Source organism: Clinocottus analis, unplaced genomic scaffold (assembly GCF_023055335.1).
Source record: "Clinocottus analis isolate CAN_PGR_092001 unplaced genomic scaffold, fCliAna1.0.p SCAF_39, whole genome shotgun sequence".
Classification (NCBI taxonomy): domain Eukaryota; kingdom Metazoa; phylum Chordata; class Actinopteri; order Perciformes; family Cottidae; genus Clinocottus; species Clinocottus analis.
The window spans coordinates 220,829-235,223 of record NW_027176142.1 but is presented as its reverse complement, the minus strand read 5'-3'; the positions used below and the strand labels follow the sequence as shown (position 1 = coordinate 235,223).

The following is a 14,395-nucleotide window of genomic DNA, read 5'->3' as shown; positions in this document are numbered from 1 at the left end:
CGTTCTAGGTCAAAAAGAAAAGTCAATACATAAATTGATTTACAATACTCATATAGAGCAACGACATAGATAAATACCATTCAACTTTCTGCTGCTATTAGCTTACCACGTACTGTTTGTGGCAGCAGCCACAACTTGCCAATTTTCTTTTTTATAATTTGACAATACATGATGGTCCTTGAGAGGATGACTTTTTGTAGTGGTAATTGATTTAGTAAAAAAAAAAATGACACCGAGTCCCAGAAGGACTCTGGAGGAACGAGAGGACTTTGTCTTTATCCAGAATATGGGGCATTGTCTTAATTGGTTATCTGTCTCCAAGTCTACTAATTTAGTGGAGGAAAATCAACGAACATGTTTTAATGCACGTTTTATTGGAATCAGCTGTGCTGATAATATACAATAGCTTTCTTTAAACCTCTTGCGTTTTAAAAGTCCATCCATTGTGCTGCAGCTCCATGGCGCTGCTTACTTCCGGGAACCACGGAGAGCGACGGGAACTACGTGACCCTCCATAAGCGGCTCTGAACCCTGAACAAGCGGCCAAGGGGAAACACTGCATGATAATAATTGATGCGTTTGTGTAGATATCTTCGGAACCGACATAAATTCACAATATTGTTTTTTGGTAATTTGTGAAAAAAGTAAATTAAGGCTGGAAACATAAGTCATTATGGTAATGCTATTAATGAATAAATAACTCAAATACCTCACAAACGAAAACCCTAATATCAGCTTTATTTGGGGAAAAGAAATCCATAAACAAAAACCTTAATGTCACATTACAAAAAAGAAGGAAAAAAGGCCCATCTCCAAACCATTTTAACCTTGCACCCCAAGCTTTAACTTCAATTAACTAAACAATACGACGGTTACAATGTATCATTTAAACTGATCATAACAGCAGGATTAAGTAAACTGATTAAAATATACTAAGAAAATTAGAGACATCAACGATAAAAAGTTATAGTACAATAATGACAATATCATTAAAGAAGGGATGGGAAGAGTTGAGTAAAAGGCAAATTTGAAATACACATTAATATGTCCTTACAAAGCTGTGTAGAGATACAGTACATGGTAGACATTATAGTAATAAGATAAGCCTATCATCTATCTCAAAGAATATTCAACTCATCAACTACACCACTCATGATTTGACCCACTGATTAACACAATCAAATGAATCTCTGGTACACACAAAAACGGTCCTAAAAACTCCTGTTTAACCTGATTGTGCCTCTAGATATAGTACAATGCCTTCCAGTAAAGTGAAAGTTTCTATGTCACTCTGAGTAGCTATTAATTCCATTACCCACCTGAGCCATAAAATGTGGCTATCAGGGGTAACTTTGGCATGGAAACAAGGGGTTAGGTCAGTAATGCAGAGACCTTCCATGCATACAGTACATAGACACATGTTAATACACACCCACACAAAATATACACACATTCACCGCATGCAGACCTGCACTGGAGAAAGTAAACCACCATACAGTTGCGCACACGCACACACACGCACACACACGCGTGCACGTGCACGCGCACACACACACACTCTCTCTCTCTCTCTCTCTCTCTCACTCTCTCTCTCGCTCTCTCTCTCGCTCTAAAGTACAGGTATGTAATTCAGTATGGGAAAGTATCTCATACAATCTAGTTTAGGCATACCCCTGCATAGCGCCTGAGTCAGAATATGGGCCTGAAGGAGCAAAGCCAATGACAGGGGGAAAGCACTCACAAACGCGATGTGTGGACACTACAAACGACAAAATAATACCCCATGTTCGTTATGAATCCCTAACCCACAACTTACTCTTCCTGACCGCTGCTCTCAAGGCACTACTGTAGGCGATACTGTGTAATATCCACTTTGACATGGTCAGAATTCAAACCAATTCCATATTCATATCTGGTGAGGACCCTTTTCTCTCTTCATGGCACATTTCAACCCTGTTTACATCTACTCAACCTCAAATCCCCTTTCACTACCTGCTTTTAGATCTGAAAGCTTTTGATAGCAGAGAGCAAAATGGCAATTAATCCAATATGTAGACCAAGAGCCACGGTGTAGAAGCCTATCAAATAATTTAAGACCTGCTTTAATTTGTTGAGGATAAATGGTTGATAAGAAATTGAGCATCAGCAAAACGTTTTTGGCCCCTCCCCAATTTTATCCCTGTCAAATCTCATTGGAAGCTGCCATTTCCATCTGCGCTTGAAGGCAGCTTCCTCTTCTACCAGAGCCTACAACAGAAGGCAGGTGGATTTCTTGCCACGTTTCTTGGCCTGCAGTGCTGCCCGAGTTGCCATCTCAAAGACTTCCCTCACACCATCTTTGGATTTGGCAGAACACTCTTGGTAGCCGTAGGCACTGATGCGGTTCGCCATCTCTTTGCCATCTTCATATTTTACTGGCTCCTGGAGACATATCAGAGAGAAGGTTTAAATCTTTACTTTTACACCATTTTACTATATGCAGCGGGAAAAGCTATTTTCTAAAAGCTGATACATACATTTCTACTTGTTTTATATAAAGGTTGATATGTGTGCTTTGTCCATCTTTAAATAAAGAAAAACAAGACACACACAATCCAGCATCTAGAAAAAGAAGAAACAAAACTGACCTGTTTCATTTTGGCAAGCTCTCTCCTGGTGTGCTCATCATTGCGCAGATCTTTTTTATTGCCCACGAGGATAATAGGAACATTTGGACAGAAGTGTTTCACTTCAGGGGTCCATTTTTCTGGAATATTCTCTACAACAAAAAGAGAGAAACAAAGCAAACTGATTAGAAACATATACCACCAGGTGTTTGATACACAGTGGGGTTGCTCAGACCGTACCTAAACTGTCAGGGCTGTCTACAGAGAAGCACATGAGAATGACATCAGTGTCGGGGTAGGAGAGAGGCCTCAGGCGGTCATAGTCTTCCTGACCGGCTGTATCCCAAAGTGCTAGCTCCACCTGAGAAGAGAGAAAGAGAGATGCATGAATTATGGCTATGAAAAGAGGGCATTTAAGTTAAGTTACAATAAGAGTTCATGCAAGTTATTTTACTAAGTTTTCTGATTTAACATTCTTACACTTTAAATAGGAAGACAGCAGAGAGAAGAAAACCATATGGACTATACTGGCTAAAATATGAAGAAACTCACAATATCACTCAATGTTCATCAAAGGCTAAACTGCCAAATCCCAAAAGCATTTGGAAAAAATGTGGTAATTAATGATCGTCTCTGGATGGACGCTAGTTTGTAGTCCTTCATATATCAGAATCAGAACCATTTATTGCCTTGGCGGGTTGTGCTAAACATGTAAACGATGAACACAAAGCAAGCGATAGGAGCATATGAGAATTACAATTATATTTACAATAGATTATTAAATGAAATTAAAAGTGCACAGACAAACAGATGCCAGTCCTTTAAAGTTGTGTGATGTGAAAGTGTCATGTGTATTTAAATATGAGGTATGAAGGGCCGTGCAAGGGGGTGTCTCACCTGTTTCCCGTCCACCTCAATGTCTGCCACATAGTTCTCAAACACCGTGGGCACGTACACCTCCGGGAACTGGTCCTTGCTGAAGACGATGAGCAGACAGGTCTTCCCGCACGCGCCATCACCAACGATCACCAACTTCTTCCTGATGGCTGCCATCTGTGGAGTCCAATGTAAGGATCAAGTAATAGACACGGGTATCTGTGGATATATAGACTCGAAGTTGCTCTCGAATAATATCAAACCCAAACATAATTTAATCTATAACATTTCACGCAAGTAACCGGATGAATAAGACTTCACGGAGCCATTACAAAGATGTCTGTCCTTCATCAACAGTCCCCCCACTCGGTTGGCACATCATGTTAGAAGTAAGTTAACAGCTTGAACAACGTTAGAAACGCTAGAAGGACTTAAACATGTTATTAAAAATAGCCCGCTGGCAAACGAGAAGGCTGCCTCGGAGGTGTAAACACACAACACGTCTCCTGCTGAAAGGCAAAGTAACGTTAGACCGGGCCTGTCAAACCAGCTAGCACTAGCTAGCCACAAAGCTAACGGTGTTTACCGGGGTTTGTAACACTGTCATTCAGTGTATTTAGTCTGAAAGGGCCACGGCAGCGTTCTCCGCACTGCTGTGGCCCTTATGTTACTGAAACAAACCCGGCACGAAGTTTAAAGGCTATTACTTTGTAAGATTACCTCTTGATGTTCTGTGTCCGCCTTTCGCCTCTTCCTGACCGACTGGAAAACTCCGCCCACTTCTAATACGCATGCGCGTGAGGATCTTCAGTCGGCTGCGGCAATCAATTCATCTAAAATATGATAGTTTACGATTCTATTCATGAATAAATATCAACAAATGATTCATATGTCGGGAAAAGTAAAACACTAAAAACAACTACACGAAGAGTACACGACTAATCATCAGACTTTATTATTGGTCTTTTATTTAAGCTTTCAAAAATCAATAATGCATAAGCTATACTTTCAATTGTATAAGTTGTAAGCATAAATGTAAAAAAACATATTCATATGTACATACATATACGAATATATACATATAAGTTATAGTTCAGGCAGAGGGAAAATTGTTTCATGGCTATAATTCACCATGTGGAGGGAGCATAACATAAAATGACAGCATATATATATATATATATATATATATATATATATATATATATATATATAAATTATTGGCTACAGATATTTACATATTGAGTTGAAGTCCTGGACAATTTCACAAAACTGTAGTTTAAAATGAAATCCTATGTCACAATTGAGGCATCATATGTTGCCTAATTTTTTATTCCACCCAAGATGTAGCTTTGTATATTTGGGTTTGTGTTGCATCGCAAGCACGAATCACACTTATCTCACATAAAGAGCTCTCCGTCATGTGCATGTCCACCGCTCACTCCTGCCTGAGCATATGGCACAGAGACCCTTAAGGCTGCACTGCAGTCGCTCTCCAGACGCTTCAGAAGCAGAGATCGCATCTCCAAGCCCCTTTAGGTAAGCGTGGCTTCCCTCTCCTCCTCTAGAGTTTATTTGAAGGCGTTCTCACTGAGACTGAGCTGTACAGATGCAATAGTTACAGCACTACTGCTTGTATTAGTTTCTATGGACACGGGAGGGTAAGATGCTCCGATTGGCTGCCTGGCTCAGCCTCGGGTCTATTTCCTGACGCTGGTGGTGCTGTTGCTGCGCTGGTAGAACAGCACATATGCTTGATTGGTCTGAAGCTGGTTCTCCGACACGGCAGTCACACTGTAGTTGGGTAGATGGAGAGTCATAATGAGGAACAACTTCATAGGTTTATCGCGTGTACGTGTCTTAATACGATCACAGAGGGCTCTGTAAGCAGCAGTTTGCTTGTTTAAGCCATGCTTCAGCTGCAGGGAGAGCCTCACCTCGAGTCATTGTAGAAGCACCAACCGTTTTCATCTGAACAGCAGGCCGTGTAGTGGCCCATGTTCACCGTGCCAGCGTGGTTACATATTGCATATAAATCATACAGCACTGGGCCTGTGGAGACATGCATACATATAAAGACTTGTTCCCTTCTGTGTAACTTGTCAGATTATTCCATAAGTTGTAGAAGTGAATAAAACTACCAGTCGTAAGAAATTGTCTTCATGTGTCTCGTTTAATAAATGACCAAAGAGAAGCACACAAGCTGTAAATGAGCTGTTGATCATCAGCCAATGAGAGCATCATACGTTATTGTAATTGGTTGATTATTTAAAAAGCGACGGCGTGGACTCGGCAGGTAAAAGCAGCTGATCTGGTGTTGTTACCACAGTCGACGGGCCCGAAGCGTCCCAGGTCCAGGTCGGTGAGGGGGAAGGACACGAACACTGTGCTTTTACTGATGGACCACCGCGACGTGGTGAAGCGGTTCAGATCTGAACGAGACTGTTAAGCATCAGAACTTCACACACAGCAACTATTCTGAGTTCATGTTGTCATAAGATGACAAGGATACGGATCACAATGACCTGAGGGAACCTCTGGATGGACAGCCGCTTGGTGCACTCCGTGTGTCTGTTACACCTCTCGCACATCTTAAACACACACACACACACACACACACACACACACACACACACACACACACACACACACACACACACACACACACACACACACACACACACACACACACACACACACACACACACACACGGTCTGTTGTCGGAAACTTGTCAGGACAAAACGATTCATGAAAAATGCTGGAACATTCAGGAAAGTGTCATCTGACTTATTACAGCTTCACTGACTCGTATATTAATTATTGCCACTAACTGCTGCCTCTCATCGTCTCAAAGGCACTTTAAATTCAGAGGCTGTATTTTAAATGTGGGCTCAATTGATAAGATCAATATGTTTATGCGTGTTGAAGTTAAGACCTTTAATCTCATCCTTCCTGGAGTTTACGTGTTGTATTTTTTAATATCAATACACCATTAAGCGAGAACTGTTTGATGTACAAAATAATTTACATGTCAATCTTTTCTCTCGTTTTTGAATGTAAGTTCCTACTTTTGTTTCTCTCTCTTCTTGAATTGTCTGCTCATAATTATATTTTTGTCTCCCCTTCACATATGAACTGATGCTTTATTGCTGTATTTATTTATCTTTCACCACAATGTTTAAATTGTGCAAACAAATAAATAGAGCATGGGTAACGGATGGATAAAAATACAGTTTTTGGACTACACCATTCCTCGTTGGTAGTGTCTGCATCGTTGACCTTTGACCCCAGAGTTAGAGACACACGGTGCCGACACCGTGAACGATGGTACCACAACGACGCAGACACGACCCGACTACTGGTGCTGACACCGTGGACCTACCGGAGAGTTCTCCTTGTCCAGCTTCTCCTCCTGGGAGAAGAGCTCCAGGCACTCCCTCAGCGTGACCGAGCTCCTCTTGGGGATGGGCAGCGACAGGTCGCAGAACACGTCGAAGGTGTTGGAGTAGTGCGAGCACACGGAGCAGTGCAGCGAGCTCCTCAGCTGGCCGGAGAACAGGTCTGTGGGCCGGAGGAGGGAAGAATCAGTGGCTTCCTGGATTCATAGCGCGGAGCAGACTGATGGGTCACGTGACCGCGACGCTCTCCTCACCGACGATTTTGCTGTCGTCTCTCTCCAAATGCTTCTTCCACATGGCAGCCGCCTCCTCCGAAATCCTGAGGAGGGGCCAGAGACGAGGGGAAGAGAGACAAGGTCACATGAAGGACACGGATGTTTCAAGCAGAGGATGTTGTCCATAAACACACACACACACCTAAACCTGTGAAAGGTCTGCTCCGCCTCCTTCCCTGTTCGCCGAACGTTGGCTCTGCGGTTGACTTCTGTGTGCAGCTTGTCCAGGAGGAAGCGGAGGAACTCCTGCGCATCCTGTTGACTGGGTCAAGCACCGAGACCAGGTGTCACGTTACAGGCAGCCATTCCATCCAGGTCTCAACGTCTAAACACATCTCTACTCGTGGTAGGAAATGAATGTAAGTAGTTGGAGTTCCTCTCTCGTCCTTGGAACAGCGGTGCGATACAGAAGCAGATATTGTATTGCACTGCGCTCGAGTCTCATGGAAAGAAGAGTTCACCTTGAACAGAAGAGAAACATCATCCTCCTTCTCACCTGTATCCACTGAAGTGAGGCACGGCTTCTTTAAATATGCTGTAAAACTGTCGAGGGTTTACAACCGAGTCCCCGTCATTGACATCCCAGAGGCCCGACAGCACCTGAGAGAAAGCTGGCAGAGGAAGACGAGCGCGATGAGACGGATGAAGGCATCGTGAGGAGGAGGAGGGAAAAGAGAGAGGAGCAAACCTTCCATGAGCTGCGCCTCCTCTTTGCAGAACTTGTCGTCCCTGTAGGCCGACAGGAGGCTGTAGTCTCTGAGGCTGCGCGTGTGAGACAGACACTGGACCACCGCGTTCAGGAAACACTGTTTTGGAGACAAAGTGCAGAGGAAAGTCTGCGTGTTTCTGAAACGACATGATTCTGGGTCAATATTTCATTTCTGGATCACTTACTGTGTTTCCTATGTTTCTGAGGCCAACCCTTCCACTTCCTATGGAGAGATGCTCTTTCTGAAAGACAAAGACACCTCTTGAAGCGACTGAACTACGATCAACGTCATCGAGGCCTTCAGGACCCTCGTGTCTGAGCTCTGGTGAGTCTGCACAGCATGCGAGTCTATTTGTGTGTCCGGCATTGCGAGGACAGACTTAGCCTCCTCATCCCATCAGCATGACGAGAGGCTAGAAGGAGGTCGAAGCGTTCATCCTGTTAGAGCCCGAGGAGTGCTGACCGCTGCTTAAACACGTGTGTGTCGGTGTGTTCTCGTTATTACACAATCTTTGTGTTGAGCTTCGAGTGTCCCGTGAAGTCACGTTCAGAACCTTCCAGAACCCCAGACTGAGGCTGGACTATCATTTGATGGATTATATTTGTTTTGCACACCTCGTTGTCGGCGACCAGGAGCAAGCCCATCAGTGAGGTGTAGAGGACCGACTGGGAGATGTCGGCCGTCTCCCTCTGGAGGCCGTTCTGGGAGACCAGGGTTCGACACAGGGCCTCACAGGAGCCCTCGGCGCCGACGCCGCTGGCTCCTGGCATCCTATTTTACTGGTGTCTTCCTCTCAAACTGGGACAAATACAAGGTTTCTCAAGTAAATGAAAGCGCCTCAAACTGGGAAAGCGCTCTAGCTCAGTGTCAAAGGTCAGCAGAGCGTTCTGGTTCATAAGAAAGAAAGAGTTCTGTTTTCTAGCAAGCGATGAGGTCATTCACAGCTGAGAGAAAAGACCAGCACTGATTTGTAAATGAGTCTCGCTCTCAGATGAATCTACCCTGAACGGGTCCAGTTGGCTCTTGTAAGTCAGAGAGCTGTCATGTGGACGTTAGCACTCCAGCTCATTGCATTTCAGTTTAAAGAATAGACTTTGACCAGAGACCTTCAGCGAGTTCACTGAGAGAGAACACAGTCAACAGAGTAAATCTACGCTCTCTGCTGTCTAAGAGTTCAATCTTGAAACAAAGTTAGTTGCCAATAATTCCCGATGAATCTTCCGCATGAACAAACAAACAGAGCGACTCACCTGCTCAGTCGGGTCGCTGGTTCTGTGAACAAACTGTCCCAACCAGACTGTTCCCATCCCCTGCTGAGCTGTTAAAAATGCATAAGGGACGTCTACAGTTTCACTGTCGGCTGAAACTGAAGTCTCTGCCGCTCGTCCCATGTCACAGAGAGAGAGAGGGACGAGGGAGGAGGATCAGCACGACTAATCTCTTCTGTGGAGATCTGCTTGGCTATTCTTAGACCTTTGTGGAAGTACCTTCAAAGCTTCTTTGTGTCAGTTTATTTAGAAAACAATGAAAACACGTTACATGTAAATCCACATTCAGTAAAAGGGTTCAGGCTGAACATCACACGTCAGTCACAGAGTCCTCAGCGTCCGGTGACTCTACATCAGCACAGCGTTTGTTTTATTCTCTCCGGCGTCGCCGTGCCGCTCAGCAGCAGCTGTGATCTGACATCTCTGCGTCCGAGCTGAGGCTGAGCGCCGCGATGTGGAACAGGGCGGGGTCAGGGGGCAGCGAGCGCTGCGATTGGCTGGTCTGAGCGCCGCGGTCTCTGGACCGGACGATGGCCTGGCGCAGGCAGGTGATCCACTGCTGCTTGCTGAAGGAGTCGTTGGCCTGCAGGCTGTACGGGGGAGCTTTGGAGCGCCCCCTGCTGCTCACACGGAAACAGTTTTTCACTGGGACGGAAAGACCGAGAGGAAAGAAGAGAAGGCAGGAAGTTACGCTTCAAACTAAAGGAGTGGAGGGGTTGCTGCCTCTCGTTCAGAGGACTGAGCTGGAGATTCATTTAACCCTCTCTTTACCGGCACGGACAAAAAGGTGTACATAAAGCAGAACATATGAACACGTTACTGTGGTGCTAAAACAATTAACATTCTGTCCAACTAAACGCTTAACAGTCAACAAATGAGCTAGTTGAGTAAGTCATTCAGGAAGAATACCAACTATCTGCTCATCAAAGCTTCCAAAGTGAAGACCTGTCAGCATGAACCTTCATGAAGGGCTTTGTCAGCGTTACCTTTGTCGTTTCCTCCAGTGAAGGCCCCTCTGAAGGGCCCCCCGCCCCCGGCCTCCCCGTCCGGGATCTCCTCCAGGTTGATGGAGGCGGTGGGCAGCGGCTGCCTGTACACCTGGAACACCTGCGCTCCCTCTCTGTCGCCCGGCCGGGTGAGCACCAGCGCCAGCTCGAACAGGAACACGTGCAGCCGCTGGCGGACACACGACATCACTGATCATCAGACAGAACCGCCGGCCTCCAGGTGCAAAGCTCTGTGAGTGTGACGTCTGAGAGGGTTTGACCTTTTTGACCCAAAACAAACACATCTTCAGCACAGAAGAAGAAGAGCAGCCGCTACCTGGCCCTTGTTGTTCTTGAGCTCTCCGTGGCAGTACAGGAAGCGCGACAGCTGGATCTCCTGGAGCCTCTGACTCTCCTCCAGGTACGCGAGGCCTCGCCTGTAGAACTGGCACTCGGCCTCTCCGGTCTTCTTGTTCACCTCGGCCACGATGCTCTGGACCAGCTCCAGCTGAGGAGTGAAAGTCGGTTACGTCTTGTTGGTGAACGTGAGCCGCCCAGCAGGAAACAACTCACACTGGAGGATAGATAATATGTCTGATTCCTATGAGCACATGCCGGTTCACATGACATGCAAAACAGTCTCATTGCTCTTAATTAGCATAATGAATTACACAACAGCCAAATGTAGTGACAAAGTAATGAAACGAGAATCAATAAACCGGTAGAGATGTTGTCCGGTGCGTATTCATCGTGTGAGCATATATTTCTAAAGCGGCCCGTGTGGCATGAACCTCCTTTCAGCTGCTTTAGATGCTTTCAGAGAGCGAGCAGGAGGATCAACTCACGGCGTCGGGCAGCGTGTCCTCGTCCGGGTGCTCGGGCGGCGTGCACTTCAGGATCTCCTTCAGCAGCAGCGGGTACTTCACCAGGCGGCTTCGGGGGAGATCCAGGAAGTTCCACAGGTCCAGCTTCCTGCTGAACGAGGACTCCTGGCACAGACGCAGGAAGTGCTCCACTCTCTTCTCGTGCTTCTTCTGGTCCAGCAGCGCTTTAGCGCCCACCTGGTTGCAGCAGTACGTCACGTAGGCCTCCAGGCCGGGGAACTGCACAGAGAGCGGAGAGCAGAAAGCGGAGAGCAGAAAGCGGAGAGCAGAAAGCGGAGAGCAGAAACCAGGCCGGAGCCGGTGAGCCAACGACACAGTCTCTGAACGACGCAACACAGTCTCTGAACGACGCAACACAGTCTCTGAACGACGCAACACAGTCTCTGAACGACGCAACACAGTCTCTGAACGACGCAACACAGTCTCTGAACGACGCAACACAGTCTCTGAACGACGCAACACAGTCTCTGAACGACGCAACACAGTCTCTGAACGACGCAACACAGTGGCGCTCTTCTCCATGGAAACACTCACCCAGGTGGTCAGCGTGGGCCCGACCTGCCCGATGGTCTTCTCTGAGCCCTTCAGCCGCTCCAGACGGCTCAGAAGATCTGCAACGAAGACGCAGCGAGGATTTATTCTGATGGATTTCTGCCTCATGAAAAGTTAGTTCTGTACATCACAGTATATGTACATCAACAATCACAGTATATGTACATCACAGTATATGTACATCACAGTATATGTACATCAACAATCACAGTATATGTACATCACAGTATATGTACATCACAGTATATGTACATCACAGTATATGTACATCAACAATCACAGTATATGTACATCACAGTATATGTACATCACAGTATATGTACATCACAGTATATGTACATCACAGTATAGCAAACGTACGCAACATCTTATCTCGTTGTGTAATGAACTGTTATCATTTTTATTTAAAGGAAATCCATCACACACGGAGAGGAAAAACTATTACTATGAATGTTTCAGATTTGAATATACTGAATAACTTAACTCATTACCTCATTACCTCATTAACGCAACTGTGGGAAACATTTAAGTTAAATGTGTATTTTTCTCTCGCCCGGCGTGGCTTCCAGCAGCAATGTGACACCAGGAGGTTGATGGAGAGAGAGAGTTCACCTTGATGGATGGGGATGAGCGAGTCCAGAGTACCAAAGATCTGTCCGAGCTCGCTCTGCGTCATGATGTCCAGCTTCAGCATGGGCTCGTAGTAGACCTGGCCGCACGCCGAGGAGACAAGAACCAGAACCAGAGAGCGCAGGAACGCGTGAGAACATCAAAACCAGCAGGATGCGTCCTGACATCAGGAAACAGAGCCACATGACATCGTTTGGGAGACGAGTACCTTCTTGACCAGACTGAGGTCTTCAATGAGTTGCCTCTCGCCCTGAGTCAGCTCGTAGATCACCTGCAGAGGGAACACGACATGTGGATGCAGGTACAGGGAACGCAAACACGCAAACATGCAAACACGCAAACACGCAAACACACAAACATGCAAACGTGCGCTCGCATACGATGTGGAGCGCACAGCAGGAGCTCTCACAGCTGATTGTTCAATAAAGGAAGTGGAGCTTTAGTGCCAGCTCACATCCTCTTTCAGAGCCGGTGCAGCGCTGCTTCACATGAAGAGCGGGCTGCAGTCACCTCGCCCACACGCCCCAAAGCTCCACCCGCGCACCACCCAAACACTAGACTACAACACTGTGAACGTTAAGTTTCTTGTCTGGACGGCACTCAGCTGCACCTCCTGCCGCTTGATCTCCTTGGCGGTGAGGTCATGGCTCTCCACAGTGTCACTCCAGCACTGGCTGTTGCGCCGGCGTGGATACGACGAGGCCTTTGTGCGAGAGCGCAGCGGCGCCGGGGGCAAAGGTCGCGCCTCCGTGCGGAAGCTGATAGAGCGCTGTGTAAAGAGCAGAGAGGCGAGTGAGTCACTGGCCGCTCGCTCCGAACCTCGTGCGAGCGTCACGATGCGTCCGTTACCGAGATGGACTGTCCGATGCGCTTCAGAGCCGGCGTCTTCACCGGGGCGATGACACCCGTCAGGCTGTTGGACTTCACCACGGGTTTGACTCTCTTGTTGCTCGGCTCCTAAAATGAAATCAACATCAGACATTTGGAGCTGAAGAGTGCTGCAGCTCTTCAGAGGGAGTCACTCATCAAACTGTTGGAGTTAAAACAGCTGAGCGGACGCGCAGAAGAGGAACAACTCACCTCTGAGTCCCTGGTGTGGTCGGACATCACCGCACCCTCCTCATCTTCCTCTTCATCCTGCTGTAACGCAACAGGTCACACATCAGACGCACAAGGCTTAAGAAAGACGAGCTCAGGAAAGAGCGATGTCGAGAGGGGAGATGTTGCACGGTGCAGATCTCATTTCCTGTGTGACTCTTTCAAAGAGGAAGGAGGTTTAAACTTTGCTTCTGTAGTAAAATACAAGATGTCTGCCACACTAACCACATCAGCTGCATATTTTGCATAGAATCAGAGTGATATCTTGAAATAAATGCAGTAAAAATGTACTTTATGATACACATGATGAAGACTAATGCAGAGCAGGTCGGTTTAAAATGTGGAACATCAAATAAAACCTAAGATGTCACCAGAACATTGAGAGCTTCGTGCTTCCTGAGCTTCTGTGGCTGCACAGCTGAACTCGATGTTCACGCCGCGCTGCGGTCACAAAGGTCGACTAGTTTCCGCCAGAGAGAGAAGCGGAGATGTGAAGTCAGACATCACTCACCTCCATGATTCTCACCACAGGTTCTGGGTCTTGTTTTCTCTTCTTCTAAAAAGCAGAAATCTTAAATGAAATCGTCTGAACGCAATGAGCCATGAGGAGAAAGAGTTCACGAGCGCTCACCGCCGCATGGTCACCGGGGATGGAGAGCGTCTCTGCGGCTGCAGCGCTGCAACGAGCCAAACGTTACGTACACGGCAGCTTATCAGTGCTCAAAAGCCACCAAACACACAGAAGCTCATGGTCCAAGCGGCACGTTCCTGGTGTCTAATCCAGCAGCTATTTGACTGAAGTACATTCATAGGAAGTTTCAGACTTTGACTTAAATAATATCAGGCTTGGTTTCCATGACACCAGATGTAAGAAGTACTCACATGACATCACAGCAGTAAAGTAGTTTAACCTGAAGTAAGAAGAGGTTAGTGTGAATGTGTGACGGCTTCATACCAGGAAGTGCTCGCGTTACCAGTCTCTTCTTCTTCCATCTTCACTCGGTCTTCAACGCATCTTCTCAGAAACTGAACATCCTCAAACAGTCAGGATTAATAATCCAGGCCGGTCTTTTGTGTCCGAGTTCAGCGAGTTGTTTGCAGCGAGCTCGTCAAG

The 14,395-nt window shown here is 46.5% G+C and overlaps 3 protein-coding genes across 6 annotated transcripts; all 3 read right to left on the bottom strand.

Annotated features, from left to right (window-relative positions):
• Positions 1-721: 721 nt before the first annotated feature.
• LOC137799864 (rho-related GTP-binding protein RhoA-C-like) lies at positions 722-4,252 on the bottom strand. The gene is made up of 5 exons (XM_068596721.1): positions 4,203-4,252; positions 3,504-3,659; positions 2,847-2,967; positions 2,628-2,758; positions 722-2,421 (listed from the first exon to the last, which is right to left on the bottom strand). Exons 2-5 carry the CDS (start codon positions 3,657-3,659, stop codon positions 2,248-2,250), a joined length of 582 nt encoding a protein of 193 aa, XP_068452822.1. The 5' UTR covers positions 4,203-4,252; the 3' UTR covers positions 722-2,247.
• A 458-nt stretch (positions 4,253-4,710) lies between these two features.
• On the bottom strand, positions 4,711-8,793 carry usp21 (ubiquitin specific peptidase 21). The gene is made up of 11 exons (XM_068596720.1): positions 8,478-8,793; positions 8,048-8,104; positions 7,842-7,959; positions 7,650-7,764; positions 7,296-7,415; positions 7,133-7,197; positions 6,863-7,041; positions 5,992-6,070; positions 5,804-5,911; positions 5,417-5,531; positions 4,711-5,273 (listed from the first exon to the last, which is right to left on the bottom strand). Exons 1-11 carry the CDS (start codon positions 8,631-8,633, stop codon positions 5,180-5,182), a joined length of 1,206 nt encoding a protein of 401 aa, XP_068452821.1. The 5' UTR covers positions 8,634-8,793; the 3' UTR covers positions 4,711-5,179.
• A 566-nt stretch (positions 8,794-9,359) lies between these two features.
• On the bottom strand, positions 9,360-14,374 carry arhgef3l (Rho guanine nucleotide exchange factor (GEF) 3, like). Of its 4 annotated transcripts, none has more exons than XM_068596719.1 (13): positions 14,237-14,374; positions 13,913-13,958; positions 13,793-13,837; positions 13,264-13,323; positions 13,033-13,140; positions 12,794-12,952; positions 12,392-12,454; positions 12,166-12,262; positions 11,536-11,612; positions 10,963-11,220; positions 10,455-10,625; positions 10,118-10,368; positions 9,360-9,776 (listed from the first exon to the last, which is right to left on the bottom strand). In XM_068596719.1, exons 1-13 carry the CDS (start codon positions 14,272-14,274, stop codon positions 9,602-9,604), a joined length of 1,548 nt encoding a protein of 515 aa, XP_068452820.1. In that variant the 5' UTR covers positions 14,275-14,374; the 3' UTR covers positions 9,360-9,601. The 4 variants fall into 4 exon arrangements, with proteins under 4 accessions (XP_068452820.1, XP_068452817.1, XP_068452819.1 ...); XM_068596716.1 differs by having other exon boundaries at positions 10,118-10,307; XM_068596718.1 differs by having other exon boundaries at positions 10,118-10,307; positions 13,264-13,320.
• Between the last annotated feature and the right edge of the window lie 21 nt (positions 14,375-14,395).